Consider the following 14695-nt stretch of genomic DNA (forward strand, 5'->3'; position numbering starts at 1 on the left):
GGTACTTGCTCAAGTGCCTTGACTGGCGTTCAAGCCCCTGGAGACTCTGTAAAGGCAAGCAAAGATAAGAAAGTCACTGTTAATTAAACTTTTGAGAATGGCTGAATCATTGTTAATTAAACCTTTATATGAAGATGAAATATTAGGAAATAGCATTCCATTTGAACGATCACTGGCACAAGGGTGTCACACACCCTTGTTTGGCTGCTATGTAAGTCTATAAAGTGAATATTGCTACACAGTGATCATGTGTCATGTTCCTCAATTTTATATTGAGTCATATTTTCTGTACTCACATTTAGCCTGTTTATTAAGGAAAAGGTGAGTAACTGTACTAAATAACATTTTCTCTAGACTGTAGCAATAATATCAGCAAATATGTGTATTTTCATGTGACTATATTTTGATTGAAATCAGTGAGAAACAATAAGGATTTGAAGCTGAATTTCTTATGAAACCACTGCTAAGTATTTCTCCTTGTTCACAAGAACAATGAATGTTATTGGCATTGTTTAAATAACAATCAGGAATAAAGGCAATTAGACAAGTGAATGGAAAGCCTTTTATTTTTAAAGTTGTGAAATTGCAGTAGTGAAATTCTCTCTCAGTCTGAGCATTCTGGTGAATGAACTTGATTTTCTCACAAACGTATACGGAGGTGAACACCAGTACGCAAGAGTAATTCGACAGATTCCAATTCTTACCAGATTAATGATTTTCCTGGATCTCTTCAACCCTGCAACCTCTGATTCTGTTTACCCTAGCTACACTTCTTTCTCTCATATTTATCACAATGGTAATATGCACACTCACAGTATGGTCCAGTTTCCCTGTTAAAATACTGCAGAGTTAACAAGATAAAGGATACATGGTGCTTTGTGGTGCTGAAACAATTCAGTGATTAATCTGAAAGCACTGAGACTGAGGACTGAGAATAAAATATTTTGACACAGCAGACAGGCAAGGAAGGCCGATGATTAAAGGTGACCGAGAAAGAAATGGCACGAGTAAGGTGCATTGAATTTGGATGGAAATATAGTGATACTGAGGCCTGAGACAAGCATAAACATGAGAGAGGGATTGACCAAGAAGGTTGACGCTATGAGCAAATGAGAGAGTTGGGCTGTTGGTAGAAACCGTCACAGTTACTGCCTCTCTGTAACAGGAAACTGTTACTTCCTGCTCCTGCTCAATAGTGCTAAGTATCTGACTGTGCTCAGGGGTGTTTAAACTATTAAGATTTCTTACAAATAGCATTCGACATAGAAACCTGGTTTACACACAGAACCATGGTGCCAGTTCAGGATGGGTTCCCCACATCAGAGGATACTTTGGCTCCTCTTCCACAGGACCAGGCAAGTGTGCGTATGCGTATGTACTGTATATGAACATGTGTTTATGCACTTGAACGCCTTGCTATAACTGACTCAAAGATGAGGGGATGGCAAGATAGGCAATTCCAGAGTCCTCAGTCCTTATTCAGTGTCTTTAACTGAACAGGAAGTCGGAATTACTTTGCTGTTAGCAGATAAATGCTTCCTGAATAAGATTCTCACTAGTGGCATGAGTCTGTATGGTGGTGTGGCTGTGACCACCCTGGTCTTAAAATTTTTTTTAGAAAGTTATCTGCATAATATGAAATGAAAACTTAACAGCCATTCCAGAATTATTTTTACGGAGTTCCTGACCATAACAAATGAAGATCGTCCTGTGTTCTCTGCCATTTTAATTCCAGTCATATGCACATCGATGTCTTGGTTTATTGGTAGGTGGCAGTGCTCAAGGGTTTCAAGACACTATTGTTTCTGATGAGGTCCCGAAAGGGAGGTTTATCATACTGTGAGATAATCAGATGTCTTGGGGGACCTTCCTGAGGTGTGGAGTGTGCGAGGATACTGTGTCTCATCTCTTCATTTTTAAGGTCAGGGGTGGAACTGGACTTGTGATCGTCTGTCCCCACTTTCTCCAGTTGACAATGAGGAAGTAATTTACAGAAGCTTGGTTCTGTAGACCATCTGAGTGCCTGTGCATATGTGTGTGTATGCATGTCTTTGTCTGTGCGTGCATGCGTGTGCACGTGTGTTTGAGTGACGGATATCTCAGATAGACGAATGTACTGTTAGTAATATAATAAACTGACTTTTGGAGTGAATAATTAATGATTATGACACCCACTGCATCCCACGCAGGCTCAGTCTTCAGATTGGGGACATTCAAAGCGCAATCTGAGACAGGTACATTTAGCAGTCATCTTCATATTGTGTTCAACCTCCACACTCTTTGGAAATACAATTCATTATTTTGTGAAAGAGAACTGCAAGGCTTCTTTCTCTCCCTTCCCTCCACTTCAGCAAGGCTCTCCGGGTCATACTCGTAAACTGGGGAAGACGAGGAGGCAAAAGGACAAGAGGGTAAGTTGATCTCATCATTAAGATGGATGAAATGTTGAGGAAGCAAAACATCTATATTGTGTTTTCAGGGTAAAGAGCACTCATTCTCTTTCTGAAAATTTTTGGTTTCTCTTCAGTAGGGACATAGTTTTTAAAGCCATTTTTTCAGCTCATCTGTCTTGGTATGTCTGTCACACAGGGCTTCAAAGATGATGAGAATCCAGAGGAAAGAGAGAAAAGGCATAAAGAGCAGGAGGTAAAACACTTAACAACCCCCAACTTTGGCTTGTCTTTTCATGATTGTTTTGTTTCTTTTTTTCCTTTCTGGGGTTGGATACTGCAGTCTTATTGTCTCCCTTCCAGTTAATGCCTCTGTATAAAGAATTGCTGTATACGATTGCACACAAACTGGGCAAACCAGTTGCTGAGGAGGTGTTTGACGAGAGTCAGCTCCATCAGTACATTAGGGAGGTAAGCATTGAAGCAGCCTCATCTACTCTACATAAACAATGTACATAGAAACAAGTTTCCCCCTCATGTTGTTCATTGAAAGAGTATGCAAACCACCTATACTCATTTCACCACATTTCCACACACTGTCCTCTTATGCTGCTCATTGCAGACTCCTTTCTCTCCAATGGTAGGCTTTCTCCCTGACAGAGACAGAACACTTAAACTTGTTGGACAAAGTGCAGGACACGGAGGTGAGAAGGAAAAAAATAAACAAACTAACAAAAATGCTGAAAAAATTTTACAAACTGTGTTTCTCAAGAGCAAAACTGAAAGTATTATTTACTTTAAAAACACAAGTTGACTAAATCCACACCATAGTCAGCATGTATCAGTCCTCTGTACAAGTTTCCTGATTGTTCTATTGTCCTTCTTTCAGGCTCCAGTGTACTGTCTGATGGTCACTGTGAAGGAGGCTAGGGGCATTCTGGGAAAAGATGTTAGTGGTACGTTTCTAGTCGTCTGTATATCTCACTTGACAGTTTTGATAATTGCATTTGACCAATTCACCAGAGGAAGAGAACATCCTAATTCTCCTTAATGTCTGCGCCAGGCTTCAGTGACCCTTACTGCCTGCTAACCATTGCGCATGAGAAGAAGGGGGGCAAAAGAAGCAGCTCACAGCCGAAGCCCAGGAAAGCAGTGATTACAGGTGTGGTGCCAGCCGAGGAGATCTATCAAACGGATATCAAGAAGCAGACCATCAACCCCGTTTGGAACCAGACTTTCATAATGTGAGTCTGCCTGCTCTTCACTTTGTGGCTTTCAGCTTGTGACTTATTTTCTTGTTAAGACAGAGTAGTTATCTGTGGATGATCACACGTTATAAACTGGTGAATGATCACACGTTATAGCCGTATTTGGTGTTGTGCAGCATCTTAAAGTAATTTTGCTAATTTAATGTGACTGGTCCATGTTTGTTTTTGTGATGTGAGGGTATTTTCTTCCTCTGTATGGGTGCAGTCTGTTTCATCCACTGGAAAAATGCACTTTTTCCGCTGCTTGCTTCATTTTTATACCTCCAGTAAACATATGTGCTTGATGATATTTTTTTGTGTTTTTTATGTATCCTGGCAGTATGTATAATTGCATTTACGTTTTATTTTCAATGTTTTATTTTACAGGGAATTCAAAGACTGTGAAAGTGGAACCTTCAATATGGAAATGTGGTGAGCTACTGCTGACCAAATGTGACCATTTCCTCTTACAGGTTTTTTCCCCTCTTTCCCACTTGACATTGCGCTGTCATATTCTTGATTTGTCATCCTGTCTCCTTTAGCTTCTCTCCTCCACTTATAACCTTTCCTTTTATCTCTTTCTGTCCTCCCCACTCCATCCTGCTCAATGTGTCCACTGCTTAGTTCCTCAGTCATTCTTATCATTTGTGGTTTTTGTTTTTTCAGTTTCTGTATGCAGGGGAATTCTGACTGCCTGTTTGCGCCAGACACTGATAATATGTGAATATGCATTTGATTGCATATGTAATAGTACAATGTTGTTATTCACATGCCTGGTCCTCTAGGGATAAGGATGAGGAGTTGTCCTTGGGCCAGAAGCTGGAAGAGATGAAGACCAACTTCCAGGGATTTAAGAGGTGCACTGTTTCTCTCCCTCATTCTCTTTTAGTGTCTCATTATGTCTCTGACCTTCAGCCTTTACCTCCCTTTCTCTAAATGCTTTTCTGTAATTAGATATGGGTGTTAAGAGATGCAGTACTATTTTATAAAGTGTAATGCTTCCACTTTACAATGTCTGTCTGTGCTGTAGGATGATCAAAGAGGCAAAGAAGGACAGGGGCCAGGATGATTTCCTGGGAAATGTTGTGCTCAACCTGAAGGTACTGCAAGAGAATCAGTCGTGCATCACATAAAATCAACAAAGCACATTTTTTGTATAACAAATGTATTATGTAAATGTTCTGTTGCTGTCAGTCAGCTTATGGTCCAAGATCAAAACATAGCATGTAGAATAAGCAAAATAATTTATGGCCTCTGTGTGAGCTTGTCAGGTCTTCTCCTTTTATTGTAATTAAAATGGAAAATGCACCTGTCTTCAAAATATGTTTTGAAGACATTATGTTTTCTGTTTATGAACATTTCTCCTCTGTACTGAGCGCCTAATTCTTCTACATCATATTTTTTACAATACTAATATCTTATTAATATAATAATATATATAATATAATATATATAATAATAAACTAATATAATAATATACAATATTTTATTTCTGTGCGTGTGTGTGTGAGCACGTGCACGTGCAAGAATGCATGTGTGTGTATTCACTGTCAAGAGATAGCTTGTTCTCTGTGATGATTTGAAGCATGTCCATATGAAAAAGAAAGTGCTTTTTGTGTCAGAAGTATAGACTAATATAGCAGCTCCTTAGTTATATATATACACATTTGCTAAGAAGCATAAGGTCCCATAATCTGCGTCCTATGCATGTTTGTATAATGTTCCTCTCTGTCCAGGATCTGCATTGTACAGAGGACTGCTGGTACATACTGGAGCCACGGACAGAAACGTACCCTGACAGAGGAAAATGTCACTTACAGTTCAAGTTCATCCACAAAGAGGTCAGAAACTCCAGTGATTGCATATATAACCAAGGGTCCACGCACATTCTCTTTGACAGACTGTGTTGATGTGAGTGCACAAGCCTTTATCAATGGGGATTAGGAGATTAACCTTTTATTGGAGGTTATAGTGCTATGGATGGCAGTGGGGTTGTTCCATCAAGTTATTATGGAACAAGGGGGCAGTTCAACACACTTAACTTGCCAACATGAGCTTTTGTATCACTGTAGTTATCCTTTTTACAATATACAATCAAAGCTTGATTTTGGGTCCAGATGCATTTGAGTCTAAGCACTGGTTGCATTGAGCAACAAGCACGTGTTCTGAGAATTACAGAAAGCTGTAACGATGCCATATGAACCGAGCAAACTTCCCTTTTGCACACTTTTCACACTTCTTCTGTTTCACCATGGCTCTTCCTGTACATTGAATGTCTCGTGGAACAGAATGTTTCTTTGTGACAGAGAGACGAGACCCTGAGTGCCGGTCGCTCCTCCTATATTAACTACTGTGGCATCCTGCTGCAGTTTGTCCAGGCACACATCTCCAAGCAGCAGGTAGGCTTCAGCCCAAGCCTTCCCATAAAGATTACAGCAGTCAGGTCTGCTGTATCCTCTCAAGACCAGCGTGGTAATATCTGTCATTTTCAGAGGACTGTAAACCAGTGCAGTCAATGCAGTGGAACTTCAAAAATAAATATATTTTCTCTCTGTCCTCCAGCAGGGTAGTGGCACCTGGAAGGGAGAACTGTGTCGGGAGGGTCAGACCCTGCTGGAGCTGTATGCTACACAGAATGACCTCTCACCTTTCCTGCAAGACTTGTCGTAAGTCTCCTTCACACTCACAAAAAACCACGTTGAAAACATTCGGATCAGTAATGGGGATACTTAATAAATGTGTCTGTTGATAAAAATGTGTCTGATGATGTTGATAATTATTGCACATTGTAATACTGCTATGCTGAATACTGACTACTGAATGTCTTTTTTAATTTGCTTGTCCGTATTCAGCTATTACCCTTACGTTTCTGAGGCTTGTGTGTGTTTGGGTGTGTGTCTGTGCAGGAAGTGGGTGGTGTACAGTAAACTGTACCAGAGTTTAGAGCTGGACTCTACAGTACTGTTTCAGCAGCTCACAAGTATAGAGTACCATTGGGGCCAACAGGAACTCCCTTATCAGCAGGTAATTTTTTGATGTTGGTCTGACTAATACTGGACTGGTCATCAGTTGCTTCTATTTAACCAGAACCTGCATTTATAATTATTACAGATTTGATTATCATGGCCTTCTGGGTGGGATGTCTAACAAATACATTTGTGCACTGATGCTTTTCGCCCCATGGACTGGAATCTAATCCTGAGCAGTGTTAAATGTGGCTAGAGGTTCTATGCCTACAACTATGACTGGGTGATTCAAATTTAGAGAAAATATCAAAACAGAGGATAAATGTTGGTTGTAAAAATATAGAGAACATGCCAAAAGTATTAGACCACCTGTAGTTTTTTTTTTTTTTAACTTTAGGTAGAGAAGAATTCAGTTTACATATGCACATTTATTGGATAACAAACCACATACAAATTACATACTTTTTTTTTTCTACCTACAATAACACAAAACGATAAGTTTTATATAAAAGTAATCTTAGACATTACTTTCCTTGAAATAGCCTCCTTTGGCTTTTATTACAATTAAATTAATTATTTTGCAAAATGGGTGGCGGAGGGGTGGGAGGGAGGTGGAGAGATAATTAAATTGCTACCTGAAGTTTTTTTAAAACCCCAGGTACCCTAATAACTTTAGCCTGTAGCGCAAGTAAAATAGGCACTAAAGTTGTAAGAAATATAGCAAAGAAGGAGTTATTTGCAGGTTCAGTGTTCAGTACACACTCAGAAAGTTCTGGCCAATCGGCAGAACTTTAATAGGAGAAGATCGGAAAGACAAATATCTTGTGTTGTCTATCAAGAGAAACCAGCATAAAGCTGCACCACAAATACAGGAAGGGTTAGGGTTTGGGTTTGGGTTAGGGTTAGCTCTAGTTCTTTTCTACCTAAAGTTAAAAAAAAACAACAAGAAAAAAACACAGGCGGCCTAATACATTTGAAATACATGTACTATATATGTAGTTATTGTAATTGGGGCCATGTAAACATGAACTATTTCGTTTTTTCTTGTTTAATAAGCGTGTGGCAGTGTACAGCATAACCGTCTGGGTTTGTGTGCGCTTATGTGTGCAGAAACAGGAACTGGGGGACTCTCTGCATGACTTCCTGCAGTACGGCCTGTGTCTGGTGTCCAAGTACAGAGACATCTTCCCCCCAACCCCCAGCGCTACCCCACGTCTTCACACTCTCCTCAGGTGAAAATGTGCAAAAGCGTCTCCTGGCACGCATATATGCTGTCATGTACAGCTCAGTCCATAAGTATTTGGACAGTGACATAATTGTTGTTTTGGTTCTGTACTACAGAGGATAGGTGTAGCCTTCAATTTATGGTAGTCCCTAAAATGTGGGGACTATGTATAAAAAGGGCTGTAATTCAAATCCAATGTGATGGAGTACAGAGAACAACAAAAATTATGTCACTGTCCAAATACTCATATCTTTGTGTTTGTGTATATGTGATGATGTCATACCTTCCTATGACGAATAAACAAATAATTGGCTGATGTTCCATTACTTTTTCTTTCTGTGATAAGGGTTCTGGTCCAGATCTGCAAGACACGGGCCTTTCAGAACCTGAATCCAGCCCAATTTGACCTACATCAAGAGGTTACTGATGCTGTGCTGGTCAGTGATATGTATTTCTTGAAGACTGTCGTTGCTGTTTTTGATTTCATACCCTTTCAGGGTGATGAGAGAGACAAAGGTAGAAAAAAACAAGCTAGAGAGAGAGAGCACATTCAGTAAGATTAGATAGATCATAGAAAAGGCCCAATTCTGTATGCATGTACAGTTTAGAGAGGGAGGGAATACTGAAGGCATGTGTGCTGTGTATTGTTTTACTGTAGGGGGGCACACGAGAGTGGTTCAGCCTCAAAAAGGGTCTCCACCAGCCCATGAAGAAGGTAAAGAGAGCGGCTGATCGTACACAAGCCATGTTTCCACATGCTTTTAGCATTCCATTCTGACTTCTTACTGCTCTCCTTATACCTGCATTTTCTCTCTCTGGACCCTCGGCCCTCCCTCCTAAGAATGTGTCAGAGACAGTGGGCGCCCTCTGCAGGCTAATAGGAGAGGTGCAAGATGATGTCAGGCTCAGTAAGGACGTATGGAACAAGGTTTTTGTCAGGTAAGAATCACACATTTCAACCCATCTGTCTGACTTGTCAGCAGTATTACTGTGGGAGTTTTCCCTGCCTCGTCACCATGAGCGTCTGTCTCCTGTTTCTTCCTCCAGCGCTGTGCAAGTGGATGTGTTCACCGTAGTCTACCAGGAGCTGGACTCTTTGGTGAGTGGCACAGATGCATACATTGTCAAAAACAGCTCTGTGACTATTTACCTGATAAGCTACATTTAAATGGCTGAGATAAAGATGGCTCCAGCTCTTTCTGTCTGCCACTGTGTTTTGTTCCCTCTTTCTTCCCGTGTACAGGTGGCCGTTGAGGTGAAGGACACTCTGGGCAGAGTCGAGAGCCAGATGGAGCAGGAGACAGCCAACAGCCTGTTCAAGCTGTACCTCAGCTTGCAGGCCATTCACAAGCAAAAAGCTTTCCTGCAGAAGAGGTTAGTCACAGTTCACGGTGACATTTATCACAGCAATCAGTCTTGTGAAAACAGCAATTTGCCTTTGAATGCTGATAGTAGTCGAGGTGAAAATGGAAATGTAATAAAATCCCATGGCAGCTTTGACCACAGAATGATTTTATCGCTGTTTTGACGGAGGCGATAAAGGGGCTGCTTTTGTTGTTGCGGTTGTTATTTGCAGGGAAAACGTGCTTAAGCTGGCAAACTTCCACGCGTGGTTCCGTGAGTCCCTGCCCTTCTGGTTAAGCAAGGCCTACAACACCACCCTGGAGAGAGTCCAGAGGGCTGTGCAGGTGGACCAGGTCTGCCCCTTCACTCTAACCTGCATCACCTCTGTTCTTCTCTGCCTTGTATCTTCCACTTTGTTATACTGTGTATCCTCTTCATCGCTTTCTCCATCTCTGCACTCCCTCCTTTCGGTCTCCCGTGTAGCTGAAGCCCCTGCTGGATGGCACAGTTCCCGTCAAGCACAGCACTTCTGCAGTGGACCTGGCTGCCTGTCTGCACCCCATCTGTCAGCTGTGGGAGCAGCTTAGCTGGCCAGACCCAGAGGAAGGCTTCATGCTCATGGTCAAACTCACTGAGGTACCCTGGGACTCGGGTTTCATGGCTATCATGGCTTCAATATGGCTGTCACTGCTAATGCTGCACTGTACTGTTAGTCCAGGAGTACCTGAATCAGAGGCTAACACCCGGCACTCTGCTTGCACCTTTTCAGGACATCTGTAAGATTGCAGTGACATATTGCCACATGCTAAAGCAACGGGTGCAGGCCCTGTCCGAAAACTCAGACCATGGCAGCTCTGTCAACAAGGTGAGCAGGATGAATGGGGCAAGTGGGACATTTCCATTTCCGATGTTATTCCAAGCTGTTCTGGACCCATATTATTAGCACAGCTACAAAAACGCTCTCAGAAATATCAGCGTGCTGTGTCAGCAGCATGAAACTGTTAAGTGCATCAAGGGATTTAATTATATCCAGTTTCAGGAGAGGTTTTTTATAAGCTGTCTCACCCTCTTTTTCTAGCTGTGCGTGGTGGTGAATGATCTGGAACACCTCCGCACTGTGCTGAACAGACTTCCTCAGCAGCTCAACTGGGCGGAGCTACGCAGTCGCACGAGCAGCGTGATTGGAGAGGGCCAGTTCCACAACACTTTGCCTTCCCAGCTGCAGCACACACAGGGGGTTTTAACCCGAGAGATCCGTTCTGCCTTGGAGACGCTGGGGAAGAAGGTACAATTCAGGGACTGCAGAAAGCAATAACCCCCCTTAACCAGAAAGTCCACAAATCTGAGTTGACCTCCTAAACCTAGCATATGAATTTAATGCATTTTTTGAAATCCATTAAAAAGTTGTTTTTTTTACAATTCACAACCTTTGAGGAAATGCCTCTTGGGCCCCTTAATGTCTTTCCTGAAGGGACTGGTATGTTTGTGTCCCCTTTCTCCCTCAGATGCGAGCAGACATTGAGAAGCATGTGCTCAACATGGCCAGTCAGCAGAGGTCCGCCAACCGGTCCACTGAAGATGTAAGAAATCGTGTGGTAACCACTGTCAGTGCACTGACTGTGCTGCAGATTCTGTGGGAAATGTATAGGCTACACACCCTGTATAAACCTTATTCCTGCAGAACTGACAGCAGCATTCAGACAATTAATTGCATGTCATGCTTTCTTAGCATTTTTCTTTTCTCAAGTATCCTTATGATGTAGCCGCACGCACCATCAATACCACAATATGGCTCAGAATTAGAATGATTGCATGCACCGCAAGATATTAAACAAGGTGAAGATGTCTAAGTGTGAATGTTAATGGCTGCTCTCTTTCACCCTTACTCTGATTGTTGTGTGCCAGGCGGTGGTTCCTTTAATGCGCTATCTGGAGAAAGAGCTGCAGTATATGAACGAGAACCTGGTCCAGGAAAATTTCAACAGGTACAGGTGCACCAGTGCGTGTCATTGTCTATTGGCTGGTCAGTCAGTGTCCTCTGGCATCTGACTAGTAGGTGTGTATGGTAGGCAGTGTGCCAATGCCTCTTCCCTCATTTGTTCCCTGCCTGTTCTGTCCAGCATGTTGGCCGTGCTGTGGACCAGCTCTGTTCAGGTCCTGGACCAAGTATCTCACCAGCAGAGTGGGGTGATGCAGTTCTATCAGAAACTGCACTACACACTGCAGGTTAGTGCTTCCATTATTACAGGAAGCAATTCAGTCTCCCTTCTGTCTTTCTCAGCCTCCCCTTATCTTTCCCACTGTTCTCCTTTCTCTCTTTCTCCCTCCTCCTTGTGGCCTTGCTCTACTTTGTTCCTTCTGTATCTCTCTTCCTTTCTCCCCTTCCTACTCCCTCTTTTCCCTCTCTCTATTTACCTCCCACACTGGCTGATGCTCCCAAAAGAAAAACAGCCCAAGCAGTAGCGGTCTTTCATTTTTGTTTTCTTCTTTTGTTTGCATTGGATACGAGGCTGTTTTCGTTGTGGCTGTGTAAGTATGTGACTGTGTGCGGATGGATGGAGCGCTGATGTTCTGTTGTATGCTGATTATAGTGTTTGGAGCAAAGCTTCCACGCCGAGGGGAACGGCTTGCCGCTGGACACACTTCACACCGATGAGTACAAGGTGAGGTGGCGGTGCGCCACAGCTCATAGGTCCCCACTTGTGACCTTTCAGAATGGGAAGTGGAGAGCGCATAAGAAGAGAAGAAGTGAAAAGGATGTTTTTGATGGTAGAATGGCGAACATTACACTAAACATTACAGAAGCTCAGTCACTGGCTATAGCACAGGACCTGCTTTATCCTGGATCCTGTGTCTGCTTTCACCTGATTCTGCTATTAATACCTGCTCTTATTCCAGAATGTTACATTTTCTCTGCAGTTGGTTTAATTTTGTGGAACAGTTCCATAAAGAGATTAGGCAGTTTTTAACTTTGGTTGCCAAGACTGAACCGAAAGCGCATTTTATGCATTCGGTTTTTTATACATTTATGTTTCTGCATTTCTCTCATCCTGTCAGGAGCAATTAATTAATATGGCTTATATAAAGATCTTTGAAGCTCTGTGTGACACTTCTTTTAAGGATATTTAAGAATAAGAGTATATCTTGGACATTCTTCACCAGGCATTTGAAAATGCAGTACATATGTGAATAACTGAGTGTTCCTTCACTTTCCTCATCCCACTCCTCCCTGCTTCTCAGAGGCTAAATGCTCACTTGGTGCAGAACTCTCTAAACAGCAAGCAGCTGATTGAGAAGTTTCTGGAAGGAAAGGTGTTGGAACAGGTAAGAGGGAGACAATGGGAGACGTCTCATCAAACCACAAAAGGGTGCCGTTGCCTGACAGAATACTGTGAGGCCGACTCTGCTGTTCTTTTACAGAAGGTGTATAGTGGAGAGAAGTATGGAGCAGTCACTTTGATTGGCTCCTATAGCAGGTCAGACCAGCGGCTCCACATAGAGGTCCTCAATGCTGTCAACCTCCTCCCCATGGACTCCAATGGTGAGAAGGGAGGAAAAGCATATTTATAGCTATTCCTGCTGTTGCTGTTGTTGTTGTGGTATCTAAATACATGATACTCATGTACAGCACCTGAGGTTAATGTGTGTCTTATGATTCTTCTGGAGATCCTTTGGAGACTTTTGTGAATTGCATGCATTGGGTGCGTTACCATATTTTCTTTGTGTGTTTAGTGTGTTGTTAGGCAATACATTTTATCTCCATGGTGTGAACTATAACTAAGCCGGGCAGTAGAGGGCAGTCAGGAGCAGTCAGTATTTACTGATTTGATTTCATCTGTATCCATCAGGCTCCAGTGACCCGTTTGTTCAGCTCTCCCTGGAACCGAGATACCTGTTCCCTGAGGTGGAGACCCGCTGCACACAGATCAAGAAGCGTGAACTCAACCCGCTCTTTGAGGAGGCCTTTGACTTGTACGTCGGTCCACCAGCCCGGCACAAGGACACCCCTTCCAGCCTTTCACAGCAACTCCACTCCAACACCATTACTGGCTTACAGCTTGCAGCTTTTCATGAGAATATACAAAAAATATAAATACCTCTTAACAAAATGTGACTGGAATATTAGAGCACAGAGAATGTCATTGCTATTCCTGAAGGATGTTAATGACGGCACCTGCTTTTAACTTCCTCCCTGACAGCCTGGTGTCAGCAGAGCAGTGCAATGCGGCAGGGGCGTCCCTGGTGGTGACGGTGCTGGACCATGACACCCTCCGCAGCGACGACTTTGAGGGCGAGGCCTTCCTGTCCCTGCGGGCCGTGCCAGGGGTGGGTGGCGGGGGACCCCAAGACCAGCAGAATCGTACCTCCTCCGCTCAGATCCGACTGCCCCTCATGCACCCTAAACCCAATGGTACGCCACTCCTCTCCTCTTACCCCTTGGACACAGCAGTAGTCTCCACTTTTCTACAGGCTGAACAAGTCAGTTCATCATAAGTAATGTAATTATGACTTCCCCTTACACTGGAGTACCAATAAACACATCTGCCTGTGTTAGTGCTGAACCAGAATAAATCACTTGAACCCAAACACAAAGCATATATGTGAATATATTCAGATGTGTCTGAATAACAGAGAGTGTAACAGAGATCTGTCTGTTCCCAGCGGACGCTATCCTGAAACTGCTGGAGACCAGGAAGGACGACCGCGAGGCGCAAGCTTTTGTTAAGCTGCGCAGACAGAGAGAGAAGATGTCTCAGGAGGTGTGAATGAGGAAAAGGAGAGAGGGAAAACAACGGGAAGACACACCATAGACTTCTTTACACAGCATTCTTAATTGTCTCTAATGTGTCTTTTCAATGCTTTTTAAGAACATTTCTAGCAGTGCACCGTTCTTACATTGCAGATTGCCATGGTGACAGACGGTATTCGTCTGCCCATGTGACATGTCTGGCTGGTGAGAGCAAAGCGATGTGCTGCACAGCCAGCCTGTATGGCTGCTCTGGTCATGTGACCCACAAACCAGCCACTGCTGCCTTTGTGCCATGGGACAAGGACAAAGCCCTATTCTTTTTAATGCAGTCCTTAACAGCCTATATTTTGATTGTGAAGCCTGAAGATATTTTAATTTAATGAATTACTTCCAGTACCCCCCCAAACTAGCATTATTTTTTGTAAATCGTAATAAGACCACGCTGCAGCGGTTCTTCAGTATGGAGAACGGCTTTCTAACGAACACGGGGGAGTCCCAGCTTCCCCACAGGAGCCCTTGTTGACACAGCAGACTCTGAGCCCAGCGCACCATAAGTATATATAACAGAAGCCAATCAGGGACCACTTTATATGTTCCTTTAGGATGTAGATTATGAAGTGTCTTATGTCTTTTTTCATTATTGATAGGTGAATATATATATATACTAGCGTATTCCTCAAACTATATACTACTGGAACTACATCAGTGTTAAAACTTTCAATTGTGTGTACAATAAAAAATTTCATTGACATTGACTGTAAACATCATTGTAA

The 14695-nt window shown here is 42.8% G+C and overlaps 1 protein-coding gene across 3 annotated transcripts; it reads left to right on the forward strand.

The window, feature by feature from the left end:
• The first annotated feature begins 1153 nt into the window (after positions 1–1153).
• unc13d (unc-13 homolog D (C. elegans)) lies at positions 1154–14673 on the forward strand. Of its 3 annotated transcripts, none has more exons than XM_064323270.1 (34): positions 1154–1361; positions 2190–2234; positions 2352–2411; positions 2590–2646; positions 2754–2861; positions 3035–3094; positions 3280–3346; positions 3454–3634; positions 4025–4069; positions 4423–4494; positions 4668–4737; positions 5374–5478; positions 5944–6036; positions 6200–6303; positions 6544–6661; positions 7714–7835; positions 8175–8265; positions 8487–8543; positions 8670–8767; positions 8876–8927; positions 9072–9202; positions 9405–9525; positions 9656–9808; positions 9942–10037; positions 10251–10457; positions 10678–10752; positions 11078–11157; positions 11293–11398; positions 11764–11835; positions 12413–12496; positions 12593–12713; positions 13021–13144; positions 13372–13583; positions 13835–14673. In XM_064323270.1, exons 1-34 carry the CDS (start codon positions 1290–1292, stop codon positions 13936–13938), a joined length of 3363 nt encoding a protein of 1120 aa, XP_064179340.1. In that variant the 5' UTR covers positions 1154–1289; the 3' UTR covers positions 13939–14673. The 3 variants fall into 3 exon arrangements, with proteins under 3 accessions (XP_064179340.1, XP_064179341.1, XP_064179342.1); XM_064323271.1 differs by having other exon boundaries at positions 1154–1355; XM_064323272.1 differs by lacking the exon at positions 1154–1361 and adding an exon at positions 1408–1765.
• The last annotated feature ends 22 nt before the right edge of the window (positions 14674–14695 follow it).

This window comes from Anguilla rostrata, chromosome 2, assembly GCF_018555375.3.
Source record: "Anguilla rostrata isolate EN2019 chromosome 2, ASM1855537v3, whole genome shotgun sequence".
Lineage (NCBI taxonomy): Eukaryota > Metazoa > Chordata > Actinopteri > Anguilliformes > Anguillidae > Anguilla > Anguilla rostrata.

Bases quoted from the DNA above. Each gene is read 5' to 3' on its own strand.
- unc13d (XM_064323270.1), top strand. From the start codon at position 1,290: ATGGTGCCAGTTCAGGATGGGTTCCCCACATCAGAGGATACTTTGGCT. The intron at 5,479-5,943 runs GTCAGAAACTCC...TCTTTGTGACAG, and splicing joins TCAAGTTCATCCACAAAGAG to AGAGACGAGACCCTGAGTGC. The intron at 11,158-11,292 runs GTACAGGTGCAC...TGTTCTGTCCAG, and splicing joins GTCCAGGAAAATTTCAACAG to CATGTTGGCCGTGCTGTGGA.